Source organism: Podarcis bocagei, assembly GCF_964188305.1.
Source record: "Podarcis bocagei genome assembly, chromosome: 12".
NCBI lineage: Eukaryota > Metazoa > Chordata > Lepidosauria > Squamata > Lacertidae > Podarcis > Podarcis bocagei.
Window position 1 is genome coordinate 967,703 of NC_138137.1, and position 12,946 is coordinate 980,648.

The 12,946-nt window shown below is 46.4% G+C and overlaps 1 protein-coding gene across 2 annotated transcripts in view; it reads right to left on the bottom strand.

Moving 5' to 3' along the window:
• IGFBP3 (insulin like growth factor binding protein 3) overlaps positions 1–12,623 on the bottom strand; it is a 40,532-nt gene extending 27,909 nt beyond the window's left edge. For both annotated transcript variants that reach the window (XM_081165224.1, XM_081165223.1), the window contains exons 1-2: positions 12,209–12,623; positions 2,737–2,957 (exon numbers count right to left, since the gene is read on the bottom strand). In XM_081165224.1, coding sequence (XP_081021350.1) covers positions 2,737–2,957; positions 12,209–12,608 — 621 coding nt within the window. In that variant the 5' untranslated portion in view covers positions 12,609–12,623. The remainder of the gene's footprint in view (positions 1–2,736; positions 2,958–12,208) is intronic.
• Between the last annotated feature and the right edge of the window lie 323 nt (positions 12,624–12,946).

Below are 12,946 nucleotides of genomic sequence, written 5' to 3' on the forward strand. Positions count from 1 at the left end.
CAGCAGCCTAGTTGTCTCATGCCATGGAGACGATAATGTCAAATGCCTGAGTTGCGTGGGAAGGGTTCCCAATGGGACGGTTTCCCAGGAATGGGGAACTCATGGCTCTCCAGAGACTGCCCGACTCCAACTGCCATCAGCCCCAGGCAACACAGCAAAAGGTCGACTATTACAAAGCCATAGGCCAACAATATCAGGAGGATCCCAGGTTCTACATCCTGACTTACAGCATCACCCTAGTTCCTGCCCTGCTAGGATGAGGTCAGAAAGGGCCCCTATTCACAAAAGATCCATTGTGGAGCAATAAGATTGCTAAAAAGTTGTGACATACTTCGTTAGTACATTTTGTAGCACAGTGCAGTAAACTTTCAATGAAGATTTTCTCATTAATGCTCAGGAGAAGTAGTGAAATGATGGCAAAGCAGTTGCCAGCAGAAAGCGCATTGAGAGGTCCGTGCTCCAGCAGATCTCACTTGGGCTTTCACTTGGCAGTTTAACGGATCAATCAACTGATCAATCAACTCTTTTAACATTTCTCACGAATTAGCCTCCAAGAGGCAATTGGCCCAACTTTGAATATGTTTTTAAAATTCTTTACATCGTCTACTCCTTACAAATAAAGCAGTTCAGGGGCACTGACTGGAGGTCACATTACAAGCTCTTTACAGGTAACTTGTTTCTGAGGTAAAATGCATGAAAAAAATATTTTTTAATGGTCAAAATTAGTTGCTTTATTAATTAAATATTCCAATTTCTCAATTAATCTGAATTTAACCACATAGTAAGGCACAGGAGTTTCTAAATCTTCAAGCCCTTTTCCTTCTGGTCACATAGCTGGACTGCAGAGCTGTACAGCAGACAGCAGGAGCAGTGACTGGGAAGCAGCCATCACAAATGAGATCTTGCTTTTGTAATCACCACTTTCCTCTTTCCTTACCCACTGCCTGGATGGACTATATCCTACTGGCCAAGTTTTTGAAATCCTGGCTGTCATCTCTCAATGAAACCAGGTCTGTTCATTGACATACTGTCAACAATATTTCTGCTGCTTCCACTATTGCTGTTTCCCTTTTTATTTTAAAGAAAAATGCTCAGAAGATGGCCTTTGTGCCGTTTGCACTCAGAATAGATTGCGAAATTAAATCAGCATCTCTAAATACGAGTTATTGCAATGTCAGAACTTGAAGTTCCCCAGTTTCAGAATTGGTTGGAAGGGGATAGCATGGAATTAAAGTCAACCTGTATTACCCTGTGAACACAAACCTTTGTGTTTCCTTCCTCCTTGTGGAAGAATCATAGAATCATAGAGTAGGAATAGACCACAAGGGCCATCGAGTCCAACCCCCTGCCAAGCAGCGCTCTCCGAAAAGAGAAGCAGCGCTCTCCGAAAAGCCAGGCACCCTTGGGCTCCCAGTGGAACATTTCTACATTTTGTGACAAATGAACGAGGCAAGGCCACTTTTCACTTTCATCAGACTCTCTACATTTTCCATTTATGTAGGTTTTTGGAGTGGTCCCTCCCTATTTTTTTTTTCCTTTTCAACAGCACAAAGTTGTGTCTGGATCAGCCATGAGTGTTTTGATGCACAGCCAAGAAAAACACAGCAACATTTTGTGTGCTGTTGGCATGGGGATCTGCCGCTTGCCTGCCAAGAGCAGCAGTACATGAACCAGAGTATTCTCTGCTCCCGTTTCCTCCAGTCCGGCAGGTCTGCAGACTTTGTTCATATCCTACACATAAGGAACAAGAAACAGTGACCACTTCATCCTCCATGTGTGGGTTTTTTTCACCCAGAGGCATTTTCAGCATGGCAGAGCAATCACTAGCAAAGCTAGACACTGCTTTGTGTGCAGAAGAAAACTTCTGATAGCCAGCCAAAAGTTGATACTGAGTCCTGCATTCACAGCACTTGCTATGACTGGCTGCTTGGGATGATAGGCTTGCAGACATAGACAGAAAGCAAGGAATTTTTATTTATTAGCCAATCTGTTGTGTATGTAAGGGGAACAGGACATTGCCACCATAAAATCTTGTCCAGACAGGCAGCTTAAGTATGGAGTGGTGAGGAGAATCCTCTTTGAAACGTCACTTGTCTTCCTCAAACTTTTCCTTCCTTCAGGATGACTCAGATGTTTCGGCTAAACACAAACCCCATTTACCTTAATGTTTTGCGTTAGGAATGAGACAAGCCATGATTTACACCAGCTTTGCTTACTGGGCAGAGATATTCTCCACCAGCCGTGGATTCCCAACAGAACCCTCAGCTGCTGGTGAGAGAGATGGAGGAAGACCCTCAGCATCACATGACTAACAACCTCCAGGAATATTTGTTGTGGGACATTTAAAACTCCCTTGGGAAACCAACCAATGAAATTCACTTTTCTGCTCTCAAAATTCCTCTGATATTTCTCCCAAACAAGAAGCTTCCACATCTGCCTCAAAATTTCATTCGAGGCAAAACCTGATGTCACCTCTGGTTCGGAGCTGTATGCAATGATCAAAAGAGGCACAGGGACTCTAACCTGCCTGTGAAGTGACTACTGGTTGACAGATTAAATGTGATTGCAATGGTTCTGTATAATTCAGAAATCTTGCAGCTGTCAGGATCAGTTCTAGTAATTCTGGCAACAACACAAGCTCAGACAACTAACAATATCTAGAGTCTGCACCCATTTAAAGTGATATTTACGGAACACATGTATGTTGCTTTTTTCTGTTAAATAAAAATTACTTACATATTCAGTCTCCTGCTTGGACTCAGAAGAGAAATTCAGTGTGTCTGTGCTTTGTGAATCGTATTTGTAGCGTTGGGTATTTTTGGCGTGCTCTTTCCTAATGACATCTATTTTGGTGTGGTGAGCATGTGACTTGGGTTCCAACAGTCTCTGTGTGTTGGAGACAGACGGATTCTCTGTGCTGCTGATGTTCTGCTCTTCTTCCGAATTGCTGGCATTCCCTTTAAACAAAAACAAATGTTCAAAAGTTAGCCCATCGTTTATTAATTGTAGCGGAAGAACTTCCACATGCTCTGATGGTGTTTCCTGCTTGGCAGGGGGTTGGACTTGATGGCCCTTGTGGTCTCTTCCAACTCTATGATTCTATAATAATGTCTCTGAAGGTTATTATCACGGTACATTAGGATGGTGCACGGAGCATTCAGGATAGCAAAAATAAGAAACTGCAACCTACTTTTTTACAATGGGGGAGACAAAACAGGGGAGGGCAAACAATAGGAAAAAGGGGGTGAAAGTGAACGGACGAAGCTGCGCTTATGGAGGCTTTCATAAACATAAAAAGATTTCAGGTACTCAGGCCACAATGCTTAAAAACCAGGCACTTATCCAGGAGGGCTCTGCTGAAGTCAGTGGAGCTATTTTGGAGTAAGTGGTTTGAAGACAGCAGCCTCAATATCGTAGAGACGGCAGAATCTATTTCCTGAAAAGAAAGAGTTCAGTATATTCATGACTGAAGGAACCTAGTGACTTTGCAACCAATCATGCCAGTGTTATTATTGGGCTGCAGGAGTTGTGTGTCTTTCATTTATATTTAGATGTTTGAAACCTGTCCTATAAGCTCTAAATTGATTTGTTTTCACAGTCATAATTTTTAAACCACTAACATCTAGCAAATCACCTTGCCTGAATTTGAAGCATTTCCGCTTCTTACCAGGAGAGGGCACATTTTGTCATGACTTGATCATTTCTGAAGTCTGGACCCCAATGAGAAGTTTGTCAGCAGCTTACACCCCTGCAAGGCATGCAAACATCTATACAGGTAATTTGTCAAATTTGCATGCCTTGCAGGAATATATTCATGGTGCATAAAATGTACTGTGAGAGTGCTTATATTTATGATTAACATGAAAAACAATGTGTTTTCCTCTGAATGAGGAGGAAACTAATAACGAAAGGTGACCCACCATCTATGACAAATGGGTTGATATTTATTTAAATGGATATTCTGACCAATTGCTTATACAGCTGCTGTCATTGGGCTTTATTCCATGTTCTAAATTATTTCATATTTAATTCTCTTTAAATAAACCTAGAATCTACAGTGGTACCTTGGGTTAAGAACTTAATTCGTTCCGGAGGTCCGTTCTTAACCTGAAACTGTTCTTAACCTGAGGTACCACTTTAACTAATAGGGCCTCCTGCTGCTGCCACACGATTTCTGTTCTCATCCTGAAGCAAAGTTCTTAACCTGAGGTACTATTTCTGGGTTAGTGGAGTCTGTAACCTGAAGCGTCTGTAACCTGGAGCATCTGTAACCCGAGGTACCACTGTATTTGAAAGCTGTGAACATTGTTCTGCTATGATCCTTAGACATTATGCTGATTTGGCTTTTGCCTTTTGCTTTTACAAAGAATGCTTATATTCAAATATGGGACAGGCACAACGCTTCCAGGTCTGCACAATATTTCGTCTTCGTGTGACTGCAGCGGGTTGCATTTGGTCTTGGATGTTTTTAAAGGGAGCATCTCTCAAGCTTGCTTCAGGCTTCCATTTCAGCTAAAGGTCACCTGTGGCAATTACACTGGGAATGCACAACTATTAAATGAAGAGCAGAAAACTGCCTGGCTTTAGAACCGACCACAGCAAATGTGTACTGACATCTTTATTCAAAATGACACAAGGCAAGAAGTTCTGCAGTGGAGCTGAAGGCCTGAGCAGCAGAAAATGCGGCCGGTTGGCAAAAGGGGGGCCAAGGCATCACCTTCTGGCAGGTGGTTTTGGCACAGCTACTGCTGACACTGGGCACACACAAAACATAAACGTTTAAGAAACCGGATTTGAGGAAGCAGAGTATTCTGTTTTCTATGGGTTTTATTCAAAGCCTCAGCAATGTTTAAACTTCACACTGTTTGGGGTTTGTTAATTTGGGTATTTTGCACAATTCAATTAAAAACATACACACAGAAAGTATGTTAATAAAGTCTGCACAAATTTTCTGTTGAAAAACCTTATTTTTGTTTTTAGATTTTTTTTCAAGCATTCCATGTTACTTTATCATTTCCCATCTGCATATATATATATAGCTTTAGAAAATAGTTTGCATATCTATTACCGGATCATGACTAACTTATTTATGTGATCTGGCAATGAACTATTCATAAAAATAGCAACCTGATTTCCCCTCCCCCTTTGAACTTTGAGCATAGTTAGAAATAATTATGTCCCACTGCCCAGGCATATACCGTAGTTTTCGCTCCATAACACGCGTTTTTTTCCTCCTAGAAAGTAAGGGCAAATGTCTGTGCGTGTTACGGAGCGAATGCTTCCCTCCTCCGTGGTTTCCAGAGGGAGAAGAGCCGCTGAATGGGGAGGAGAGAGGGACAGAGTGCCTGCTTCTTTAAAGGAGCAAAGCGGGAGGGGAGGGGAGCCGCTTACACGAGTGTAAGCGGCTCCTGTCCGGTTGGCTCCTCCCGCTTTGCTGGAAATAGCAGGCAAGATTTTCAGTCTCCTCCCGCTTTGCTTTTCAGCTCGCTAAGGGTGGGGGGGAGGGGGGGAGGGAGAGAAGCAGAATCTGCTTGCTTTAAAGGACCCTACCGGACAGGAGCCGCTTACACTCGTGTAAGCGGCTCCTGTCCGGTAGGCTCCTTTAAAGCAATCAGACTCTCTGTCCCTCCAGCAAAGTTTTTCAGCTCGCTAAGGAGGGAGAGAAGCAGAACCTGCTTGCTTTAAAGGAGCCTACAGGACAGGAGCCGCTTACACGAGTGTAAGCGGCTCCTGTCCGGTAGGCTCCTTTAAAGCAAGCAGGCTCTCTGTCCCTCCAGCAAAGTTTTTCAGCTCGCTAAGAAGGGAGAGAAGCAGAACCTGCTTGCTTTAAAGGAGCCTACAGGACAGGAGCCGCTTACACTCGTGTAAGCGGCTCCTGTCCGGTAGGCTCCTTTAAAGCAAGCAGGCTCTCTGTCCCTCCAGCGAAGTTTTTCAGCTCGCTAAGGGGGGGGGGAGAGAGAAGCAGAGCCTGCTCCATGCGTGCTCCTTGTCCCTTGAGTGCTTTTCCTTCCCTCCCCCCTTAAAACGTGGTTACAAAGCACAGATCCACATGGATCCTCAGGATTTTTGCACTGGGTCACCCCAAATTCACCATCAGATCACATAGCATGTCCATGGCTACAGTTTGTACCAAAAAAATCACGCACCCACTGTTGCCTGGGGCTGCAGTGGTGCAAAAACATGGTTACAAACATGGATCCTCAGGATTTTTGCATTGGGCTACCCCAAACTCACCGTCAGATCACATGTGGCCACAGCATGAACCACAAAAATCATACATCCACTGTTTCATTTAGAATATTTTTTTTCTTGTTTTCCTCCTCTAAAAACTACATGCGTGTTATGGTCGGGTGCGTGTTATCGAGCGAAAAATACGGTATAGGCCTTTCCAAAGTTTGGAAGAGACTGAATGAGAAAAGACCCTGTTATTTTACACAACAGTTGCCAAGTTAGCTTCACCTCCTTTTATAGTTGCCTCAGAATCACTCTGGAAAGGAAAAAAAGGGGTTGTCTAAGCAACGTAGCCTTTTATTTGGGGGTGGGGTGGAGATGTTTCGCCCTGTCTTTGGAATCTCTGAATGCCAGAAGGCTCTGGCCAAGGCAATGGAAGAGGGCAATTGTGCCACCTACATCATTTCCGAAATATGAATACGTCACACAGCAAGCAGGTCTGTGAATAATAATAATAATAATAATAATAATAATAATAATAATAATAATAATAATAATAATAATAATAATTTTTTGTACCCTGCCCATCTGGCTGGGTTTCCCCAGCCACTCTGGGAGGCTTCCAACAAAGATTAAAAATACATTAAAAGGTCACTTCCCTAAACAGGGCTGCCTTCAGATGACAGTTGTGATGGAGGAATGCTTCCCCTTCGACAGGCACAACACTGGTCTGTAGGTTTTTGCTGAGCATAGCATGTTACCATACACTCCTAGAACTGCAGAGCTGGAAGGGCCCCTGGAGCTCCTCTAGTTCTACCCCCTGCAAGGAAGCCCCCACGGCAGATGGCCCCCAGAAGAGGAGAGCCCCCCCCCCCGGAGGGAGCCAGGCTTTCCTCTTTGGACTCCCGGCTCCCTGGAGATGGAAGCTCCGCTAGGGACTTGCCGAGGGGCTGAGCTGATTGGTTTGCCCAGGTTCTCCCATAGCAAAGCCCCCCAAAATATATACATATATTTATACAATGATTTATTTGCTTTTTGGAGTTTGGACGGATGGTTTTGCTGTTTTGGAGTTAGTTAAATAGATCTGATGGTTCTTAGATCTTGTGTTTTTGTGTTTTGTTGATACTCTGTACTCTGCTTCAGGGGGTTTATGCTGTGAAGCCATCTATAAATTTGTTTAATTTATATGCTTCCTCTCTCCCCACTCGTCTCTAGAAAAGGAGGATGCAGCTTTCTTGTCCTAGTGCAGATGTTTCAAACTTCCTGCTTTCAGGGAATGGTCTGTCAAAGACCCCAGCAGCAGGGATGGGCTGTCCTGTGGGGCCACCTGAGGTGCTGCCCCACTTCCGCCACTGGTGGAATGCACCACCATGTGCCAAATTAGGAGAGGGGGCGGTGTCCTGCCAGGCTGTGCCACTCACCAGAATGCCAGCCTTGCATAAAGTCGGTGAGAGGAGGGTGCTCTGGCAGCCAAAGCGGTGGGGTGGGCAGGGGGGCCCTCTTGCACTTCTGCCACCTGAGGCAAATGCTACCCCCACCTCACTAGCCAGCTCTGCCCAGCATATGCCAGCATGTGTCAAAGAGTCTGCAGCACATTCCAAGCTGCACACAGTTTATGCGGCACAAGGGCAAGTCTTGCGGAGCCACACCGCTGCCCCATGCTACTAGCCAGTGTGACCCAAGACAACATGGCACATGAGCTCCATTTGGGGAGTCCACAACATATCTGTTAAGAACACGTACACTGTGAAATCCACATTGTGATGGAAGACAATAAAAGAAGCCCCCCAGCACACGCTCTTTAAAAAAATAAGCATACAGCATCTAGCACAATGCCTTGCAAACTGAAAACAGTATTAAAGTGATCCACCCAGACCCTCTATGCTTTTCAAGTGCTCGGGGGGGGGGGAGTTTAGGAACCCCAGACCTAGAAGATAATGCATACTCTCTTAAGCTGAACATTGCAGTGGGAAATTGGCACCCTGAGAGACTTGCCTGTCATTATGGATCCTTTACAGGGAGGAAGCTCTGAGAAGCTTCCAAGGAACCCCAGGGGTTCTGGAACAGTGAGGGTCCTATTTACTTTAGGCAAATCTCAGCTTGATTGCTGATTTTTTAATTTTAAAAAATGGTTCAGTGCTGCATTTTTCTTTCATTTCAGTAAGTATTTTCATTTCTTAGTATTTTATTACAAAGATATCTCATAGCAGTTCAGAAAGGTAAAACCATTTTTTAAAAAAGTCATACATATTGCAGCACACATAGGCCAGAACAACTCAGCGACAGGGGTTCAGGAAAGTCCAAGCAAACAGGTGAGTTTTTGCTAAGTATCAGAAACCACCCCCCTTTGCTTAGTGCTTCCTGAATAAAGGGGGGGGGGATTTCCATTCCTGAGAGTCAGCCTGCTTCTGCGGGGACCACCATGGCAGCCCCCAATAAGCCCCATTGAGAAGGAATTACATCAGCTGCACTTATTGAGCTGAATCTTTCCACTCACTTCTGGCCACTGAAACTGCAATCCCACATATATGAAGTCCCATGTCTGTAGCACTGCACTGTGAGAGTCCTCTATGCCCCACTGCAGAGAGACGGGGTCTTGCTTTTATTCACCGTTAGGGAAGTCAAGGGTGAAAGAATCAGGGCAGGTAGTATCCCTAACGTGGAAAAAGGAGCCAGCCCGGCCTGCCCATTCCCACGGCTGATATATGAGGCCACAAAATCCACCTTTTCCTCTTCTTAACCGACAAATAGGCTCAGGTTTGATTTGTACATCTGATTAAATAATAGCTGCCTATTATTCTGAGTGGACTCCAAGAAATGAAAGAAACTGATGTAGCGCAATGCTGTTTGCAAGCGTGGCATATTTAAAGATTTTCTTCATTCAATTATCACAAGGTGAGAGTCAGAAATGTGCAATTGTTAATGGGTCATGTTGAATTCCAAAATCCACATTGGAGTGATACCTTCCTCAGGCCCAATCAGAACACATGGCCTGCTTTAGAGTTCTCTTCATATCAGGTGAGATGTTCAAAAGGACGGGCAAGAGGGAGGGAAGTAGAGTACAAAAACTGGGCTGATAATTGTAAGCCATGAGGTTTGCTTGTAGGTTCAGTTCCAGGGTAGATATTGCAAGCTAAACAAATCCGTGGCAGGTGCTACAGGCATCAGGTTACACACCTAGATCCTGGGATAAAGAAGCCATTTCTACTCATCATCTGTGAGAAATTAAAGTCTGGTAGTAATCCAAATCTTAAATAACAACAACAATAATTTACGGTATTATTTATACTCTGCCCATCTGGCTGGGTTTCCCCAGCCCCTCTGAGCACTCACAACAAAATTTTAAAAGCACAACAAAATGTCAAACATTAAAAACTTTCCTAAACAGGGCTGCCTTCAGATGTCTTCTAAAAGTCAGATAGACACAGGTTCCTGGGAGTTGAAGTAAAGAGAAGCATGACAGTCTTTATTTATTTATTTATTTATTAAATAAACGAATTTGCATGTCATCCTTGCGCAGGGTCCATGCTAATCTTCTCTGTATCGTTCCAATTTTAGTATATGTGCTGCCGAAGCGAGCACATGACAGTCTTTATTTGAGGAAAGGCAGGAATGAACGTTGGGTGGCATACCAAGTTTTAAAAAGTCAATCGAAACAACTGATTGGAAGATATATAACCCTCAAAGTGCAACGCCCATCTCTGGATGGTGAAAAAGTATCTTTCTCGGTTGTAGATTCTGCCTTGAATGGGTTGTTTTGGATACGAAGCAGCCACTGATTCTTTATCCCAGAATCCTAGATATGTAATCTCTGCTGCACTTGGGAATGCTGCCATCTCAACCTTGGAACTGAGGATACAAGATGACCTCTTGGCTGTTAACACCCACTCTAATTTTTGTTTATTTTTGTTAATTTTTCCTGGCCCCATCCCTTGCTTTGTGTAACATCTCACCTGATGAAGGGCTCTAAAGCTTGCCACACTTTCATGATATTTTGGCCCAGCTGTGGACTCGGGAGGTTTTTTTCCTAATGGACTTTTGTTTTTATGGCCCAGTCTGCATGTGATGCTTAGCCAAACCGTGAACCATGACAATACCACAAATGTGCAAGTATGCACAGTAAAATTAAAATATTTTTTTTTAATGGCCACTTTGCTCCTCCCTGGTCATCCTGCTGTCACCCTACCCAGAGCTAAACCATGTGATGTCCAAACCCAGCCTTGTGGTTTTCTTCTCCCAGACAAACCAAGTATTGTTATTGCAGTAAGCCAAGAATGAGCCTTGGCTATGTCTTCGGGTTTGAAAGGCCACCTGTGGATGCAACACAAAGGCCTTAACTCCTAGTAGGGTAGCCCCACAGGAGCAAAGCAGCCTTGATTTCTACAGTGAGTGCCCACACATTCCCACTTAGCTAGGGTTTGGCCTAAAGTCCTTCCTTGCATGCAAGGCTAAGACACTCTGGGGACTTAGTCAACTCAAGTGTAGACAGAAAAGCAGCATCTTAATTTAGGAAAGGTCAGCCAAAGACGATCTGCTATCAAGCAACAAATCCTCAATTGATCTTCATCATCAGCAAACCAGTCTCTTATAATGCTTTTTTTTTAAGCCTATGCAACTTTTCCAATCCTGAATCCCAACCTTGTGTTCTGAGAAAAACTGTGTATAAGGAAGTTGACTTGACCACCTGTGCTCAGTTATAGGCACGACTGTAATTGGAGTCACTGGTTTTCTTCTGCAAGTTTTTCTGGCAATTTACAGTTGTTTTGTTAAAACACAAAACAACTGTAAATTGAGAATCCTCCTTTTTTGACTCCTTAGGAAGTCACTGGAAGCCCCCAGATTTAGTTTGAAAATGACAATTTACACCATCATTTGTATCATACATTATTACTATAGCAAATCCGAAACCCGCTGAGAGTATGTCCCACTGAAAACAATGGAACTTATTTCTGACAGGAAACACGTAGGACTGAACTGTACAGTTGCAATTCTAGGCAAACTCACAAGGGCACAAGTCTCTGTTGAGCATTAAGCTGCACTTCCAAGTGAATATGAACAGGGTTGCACAGCACAGTTTTTGCTCCAGGCAGCGCTTCCCTCCTCCCCTCCACTTTCTAGGAAGGCTGCAAATAAGACACTTGACTATGCTTGCTTTAGTCTCCTGAGGTTGAGGAAACTGACCATTCATTCGTTCATCTGGGAATTGGGAAGGCTCTTATGCAGTCCATCAGTGTCCCCTCCCTCCATCTTTTGCGTGTGCAAAGAATGGTTTTGAGACATAGATAACTTTTTAAAAAGTTATTTATATATATATATTACTGAACTGAGCCAGAGCTGACACATTTTTGCAACAGAATACAGTCACAATTGTGACCAGAATATAGAGCAATTCAACACCTAAACTTTTTTCTCATTTGGGAGCTAAGTGTTCGCAAAGGAAAAAATGTGTCAAGTGAGAAGTTCAAAGGTCATTTTACATCATCATGCCCTTTTCTGCCTTAAAGTCAAGCATTTTGGTCACAGGTGATACATCAGAAACTGAGTTGTTGTGGACACAGGCACAAAACAAACACCAGGGGGCGAGACAGCAAAGCAAACTTCACTTGCTCTCCGAACAGCCGAGCCAAAATTGCGCAGAAAATGGTCCGCACAAAATTCGCCCAGCCAAGCGCCAACGCCGCTCGCAGCGAGCAGTTTCCGCTCCCGGAGCGGGGCAGGCGGGACGCCGGGGCATTTCAAAATGCGACTGAAGGAGAGCGGGCCTGATTTATAGCATTTGTATGCCACCCGGGAACATCAAGGTCTCCGGCTGGCTTACAATGAATAAGGAAAGGTCGTTTACAGCACAAGACCAGACGCGAAGTCCGAAGCGCCAGAAAGACCTCTGGAAATCCCCACAATCTGAGGAGGCAGATTTCTAAGGGAATGACCCGCGGCGAGAAACTGACGGCAGGAGGAGGAACCGGAGCGCCCGCCTGTCCCGCCAGCCGCGCTCCTCCCTCCCTCCCTCGCTCCTCCCCGGGCGCCGCCCGCTCACCTGGCCCGCGGGTCCCTCGCAGCAGCCAGGCTCGCCCTTCGCCGCCGCCGCCCGCTCCGGGCTCCTGGGGGGCGCCGCTGACGTTGGTGCAGAGCCCCTTGCCGTCGAGCAGCGCGTGGAGGGGCTTCGGCTCGCCCCGGCGCGGCCGGCAGCGCAGCCCGGCGCCGCACAGCTCCGTGTAGACGCCGCACGGGCGGCCCTCGGGCAGCGCGCACGTCTGGCAGCAGCCGCAGCCCGGCTCGGGCACCAGCTCGGCGCAGGGGGCCGCCGGCGCCTGGCACTGCGCCCGCGCCCGGGAGTCGCACGGCTCGCAGCGCACCACCGGGCCCGGAGGAGCCCCCGACGCCGCCGCCAGAGCCCACAGCGGCGCCCACAGCAGCGCGCACAGGCGGCGCACCATCGCCGTCCCGCGGGACCCGGCGCGGCGGGCGGGCGGGCGGGCGGAGGACGCGGGGAGCGAGGCTCTCCGGCGCCCGGGTCCCCGCAAGGCTCCCTCTCGTCAGGCGCGGCCGGAGCTGGACGGAAGGAGCGGCGAGGCAGCGCGAGAGGCAGCCTGGCGCGCCCGCAGAGAGCTCCCGGCCGCCGGACAGCGCGGCTCGTCCATCTGCCGCCCGCCCGCCTCCGGCGCCGCCTATATAGCGCCCTCGCAGGACCCGCCCGCCCGACCGCCAGCCCGAGGGGCGGGGCTGGGGGGCAGCGCTCGCCGGACCCGCGCGCGACTGAAGCTCGTGCCCTTTG